The following is a 5,442-nucleotide window of genomic DNA, read 5'->3' on the forward strand; positions in this document are numbered from 1 at the left end:
CTCTGTCTCAAAAACAAAAACAAAAACAAATGAAACCTGAAACCATGTTCAACTCATCATGGCAAAAGGAGATTAAATAAAAGTTTTAAATTCCCATTTCTTGCCTGTTTTAGAGTCATTTGCATTGGTATGGAAGTTTCTCCTAAGGAAGCTAGTTAAGTGCCAAAGAGAAATAGAAGAATAGTCATTATTTGTAACTAGTTCAATCCAATGTCTGGGCATCATGGGGTCACAGAATTGAAAAGGACAACACAAGATCAATTCAAGAACAGGTATGTAAAAGCCATTTCAGAGAAAAATGGGGTATTAACAATCATAATTCTTCATTCAACACCTACCCATCTACTTATTCAATAGGTATTTACTCAACACTACCATGAGGCTCACACTGGGCAGATTATTGGGTCTCCAGGGTGAATAAAACAGAGGTCTTGCCCTCAACCATCCAGCAGACACTAGCAGAGGAGAAATATGTGGACAATTACAATATGACATAATATCAGAGTTTATTACCTGGTTACAAGATTATCGAGGGCTTTGAGGTTCATAGCTGGCTCCACGACCTAGTAGTCAAGGGGTCTTAGGCAGGTAACTTTACCTTTTAAGTCTAGTTACCTTATCTATAAAAACAAACAAAACCAACCAACCAAACAAAATCCAAAAGCAAATATCACCCACCTCACAGGGGTTTGAGAGGGAGAGATAAAAGTGACAGTGTACCCAGACTCTGGCACAGAGTGAGTAAAGGTCGCTCCTCACCACACCTCCCCTTTCTCAGAGTCCTCAGGTGATATGAATGCTCCCTGTACACTCAGCCCGTCAAGGACAGACACAGCCATGCACTCCTTCATCCCACAGAAGCTAATGCAGTACCCTCCACTTTGGCATTCGAGCCAGTTGTCTATGGATTGTGGAGACCTCAGGACATATTTCTACTATCATACTGGTCACCCTATAATGTACTTCATTTGTATGTCTGTCTTTCTCTTCAGACTAGTTCTCTAAAGGCAGAAACCATTCATTCAGCATTTCCAGGGCTTAGCATGCGGCATGCTACAGCACCAGTTCTCAATAAATCCTGGTAGAAATGAAGGAGAATCTACAGTCCCCATATGTCTGCAAAGCTAGTGTGAAGATGGGTTGAGACACAGTCACACAGAAGATCCTGGTTGCTGAGGAATTATCGTTTAAGAGAGGCCGGTGGGGAGCGCTGGCTCATGCCTATAATCCCAGCACTTTGGGAGGCCGAGGCGGGTGGATTACAAGGTCAAGAGTTCAAGACCAGTCTGGCCAACATAGTGAAACCCCATCTCTACTAAAGATACAAAAAATTAGCCAGGTGTGGTGGTGTGCGCCTGTAATCCCAGCTATTCAGAAGGCTGAGCCAGGAGAATCGTGTGAACCCAGGAGGCGGAGTTTGCAGTGAGCCGAGATCATGCCATTGTACTCACTCTAGCCTGAGCAACAATGTGAGACTCCATCTCAAGAAAAAAAAAAAGAGGCCAAAAAGGCTCAGGCTGTCTAGCTAGTCATGCTTTTTAAATGGCACTGGGGTTGATATTTTCTTCCCTTTTCCAATCCTGCATCTTTGGCTAATTGTTTTTCCTTCTGTGATATTCCTTAAGCACAAACACTAGACTGTAACTTCACATAGCAAGCGACCTGGCTCCAGGGGTATACACCCTGAATATATACATAGACGCCATTTCAGAGACAAATGGGATATTAACAATCTGAATTATTGGTTCAACACCCACCTACTTATCCTATTTATTCGGCAACTACCATGAGGCTCACACTGTGGCAGACACTGGGTTTCCAAGGTGAATAAAACAGAGTTCTTGCCCTCAACAATCCAGCAGGGACTAGCAGAGACAGATATGCAGACAATTACGATATGACATCACATCAGAGTTCATTACCCAGGGATGCACTACACATCTGGGAGGTCATAAACATTCATCAAGTTCCAGAACACCATTTTTTTTTTTTTGAGACGGAGATTTGCTCTGTCACCCAGGCTGGAGTGCAGTGGCACAATCTCTGCTCACTGTACCCTCCACCTCCTGGGTTCAAGCAATTCTCTGCCTCAGCCTCCTGAGTAGCTGGGATTACAGGCACCCACCACCACGCCTGACTAATTTTTGTGTTTTCAGTAGAGATGGGGTTTCACCAACTTGGCCAGGCTGGTCTTGAACTCCTGACCTCGTGATCCACCAGCCTCGGCCTCCCAAAGTGCTGGGATTACGGGGGTGAGCCACCACTCCCGGCCTCAGAAAACCACTCTTAATCTGTCTCTGTGCATCATATAGAATCTGTTTTTTTCTTTCTTCCCATTTTCTGAGCTTAGTAATAGAGACCCAATAAGACCCTTAGACATTTATGAACTACCAAGGTACCTCAATACAAACTGGATTTACACTTTTAAATCCACAACAAATCTAGAACATGTATAATTTTGAAATTTGCTATAGTGAAGATTGGGGTTTCCGCTACTTTGCAAGTACACTAAAATACAAACTGTAAAGGGGCAGCCATTATGCATTGCCTAATAGTGTTGATTATAGGGAGGGGTACTGGGCAGGCAACATTCCCCCAAGGATTTGCATATAAGGGAAGTGAGTGTGCCCCCTGAGAGTTAAACTATAAAATCAACATAGAGTAGTTGGGATTGCAGACATTTGCATTTTATTCCTCCATTTAATTTTGTATGTTTTGCATATATGTTTTCTTTATTTTTTTGGAGACAGGGTTTTGCTCAGTTACCCAGGCTGGAGTACAATAGCACGATCTAGGTTCATTATAGCTTTGACCTCTTGGGCTCAAGTGATCCTCCCACATCAGTCTCCCGAGTAGCTGGGACTGCTCATCTGTGCCACCACATCCAGTTAATTTTGTTTTTTTATAGAGACAAGGTCTCACTATGTTGCCCAGGCTGGTCTCGAACTCCTGGGCTCAAGTCATCTGCTTGCTTTGGCCTCCCAAAGTGCTGGGATTACAGGCATGAGCTGCTGCACTTGGCCTTTATGTCTTTTATGTTATATGTTTTCTTTATATTTTATTATACATTTTAATGTATTTTTGGTGATTTTCTCATTTATAACATTTGCTTAATAGAGTTTATTTTCTCTGTAGTGGTCTGGGAATTGTAATTACTATTTTTAGTCTACTATGTAAATTTACCATTGTTTAAACCTATAATGTCAAAGTTAAGAACTAAAGGAGAATGCTGGGCATGGTGGCTCATGCCTGTAATCCCAGCACTTTGGGAGGCCAAGGTGAGTGGATCACCAGAGGTCAGGGGCTTGAGAACAGCCTGGCCAACATGGTGAAACCCTCTCTCTACTAAAAACACAAAAATCAGCTGGACAGGGTGGCGGGCGCTTGTAATCTCAGCTACTCAGAGGGCAAGAAGAATCACTTGAACCTGGGAGGCAGAGGTTACAGTGAGCGGAGACCACACGCCACTGCACTCCAACCTGTGCGACAGAGTAAGACTCTGTCTCAATTAAAAAAAAAAAAAAAAAAGAACTAAAGGAGAAGAAAGCTTATACTCTAAGGGAGCCAGGGAAGATTAAAGGAGAAACTTTAACATCCATTAAGTGCCCCAGTCCCTACTGCCCCCATGTTGATATTCCTGTTTATTATTGCTCCTGCTGCTGTTGTCTACTCCAGAGTCTGGCTCCTTGTACTTTCTTTCTTCATAGGAGATAAATAAGAAAGAAGTCATATAATCACATACCTTGACGGGGCTATCATTGTAGAGCCAGGAAAGAAAATTTGTGGAGTTCCAGTAAGTATCAGGACATTCCCACTCCCCATCAGACCAGATCAGATCAGGTTTATAGCTGGAAGACAGGTGATCAGGACAGAGCTTATTATCTAAGTTCACAGTAATATCTTATGGACCTTTTTTTTTTTTTTAGAGATGGGATCTTGCTATGTTGCCCAGGCTTGAGTCCCACAGCTATCAACAGGTACGATCATAGTGCACTATAGTCCCAGATTCCTGGGCTCAAGCGATCCTCCTGCCTCAGCCTCCTGAGTAGCTGGGACTACAGGTGCACACCACTGCACTTGACTTGTGGACTGATTTTTGCAATAAATATTTTAAAATTAATTTTCCTCCATTTTGAAAGTATGTGGCATAAAAATTATCACAACGCAGAGGATGTGGAAAACTGAAAAGATTTGCTAATAAAACCACTGTTTAAAACAAACACAACATTTTGGTATATTTGTTATATTTGGTATATTTCCTCCTGATCTTTCTTCCTTTTTTTTGAGACAGTGTCTTGCTTTGTCCCCCAGGCTGGAGTGCAGTGCTGTGATCTCGGCTCACTGCAACCTTCACCTGCTGGGTTCAAGTGATTCTCGTGCTTCAGCCACCCAAGTAGCTGGGATTACAGGTGTGCACCCCCATGCGTGGCTAATTTTTGTATTTTCAGTACAGACAGTGTTTTGACATCTTGGCCAGGCTGGTTTTGAACTCTTGGCATCAAGTGATCCACCTGCCTCGGCTTCTCAAAGTGCTGGGATTTCAGGCACGAGCCACTGTGCCTGCCCTAATCTTTTTCTTTACGCCTTTTAGAAAATGGAGGTGTAATCAGCCTACAAACAATTTGGTTTCCTTTCAGCAACTAATTCCAGTTAAGAATGGTGTTTCAAGGAAGCAAAGGAAACAAAATGGTGCTTCAGGACTATAAGACTAAGATTTGCTTTGAAGATGTTTTAAGAGTTTGAACTATTTGTAAAATGCATTTTTGTGGATAATTACCAAAGTCTGTACCATAAAGGATTTATGGAATCCATTGCAGCCCCATTTGTACTTTAGCATATTATTACTCTGAGCCCTATAAGGCATATATATTGTGTGTGTATATATATAGATACATATGTGTATACCTATATGGTAAGCATTATTATTCTCATTTGAGCAGCAAGAACTTGATGCTCAGCAGGGCAATTTGTTTTAGGTGACAAGGCTTGTAAGTAACAGGAGCTGGAACTCAAATACAAATCTGCCTGATGCCAAACTGTCCACTGTACTCCATAATTAGCAGGTAAACTCTAGGAAGATCACTAAGTGGCAAGATATAACACAGATGGTCTGTGATTTACTCTGTATAAGAAATTGTACTAGGCAATCTAAACTCATTACCTCATTAGTTCTCATGATTCTATGATATATTATTATCCCCATTTCACAGATAGAGAAACCAAGATCTTGAAAGATAAGTAGTTTGTTCAAGGCAACATAGCCAAGTATGAAAAAAGAATGGGGATTTCAGATTCAGTAATGTCTAAATCCATGCCTCTGATGGTCTCTTACAACTGTTACTATTTTCTTAAGAGAAGTCATCTGGGCCGGGCGCGGTGGCTCAAGCCTGTAATCCCAGCACTTTGGGAGGCTGAGACGGGCGGATCACGAGGTCAGGAGAT

General features: G+C 42.2%; 1 protein-coding gene across 1 annotated transcript in view; it reads right to left on the reverse strand.

The window, feature by feature from the left end:
• Positions 1-5,442, reverse strand: part of FUCA1 (fucosidase, alpha-L- 1, tissue) — a 21,617-nt gene that overhangs the window by 8,428 nt on the left and 7,747 nt on the right. Inside the window, exon 4 of the mRNA XM_011977908.1 lies at positions 3,743-3,848. Coding sequence (XP_011833298.1) covers positions 3,743-3,848 — 106 coding nt within the window. The remainder of the gene's footprint in view (positions 1-3,742; positions 3,849-5,442) is intronic.

Source organism: Mandrillus leucophaeus, unplaced genomic scaffold (genome assembly GCF_000951045.1).
Source record: "Mandrillus leucophaeus isolate KB7577 unplaced genomic scaffold, Mleu.le_1.0 Scaffold185, whole genome shotgun sequence".
Lineage (NCBI taxonomy): Eukaryota > Metazoa > Chordata > Mammalia > Primates > Cercopithecidae > Mandrillus > Mandrillus leucophaeus.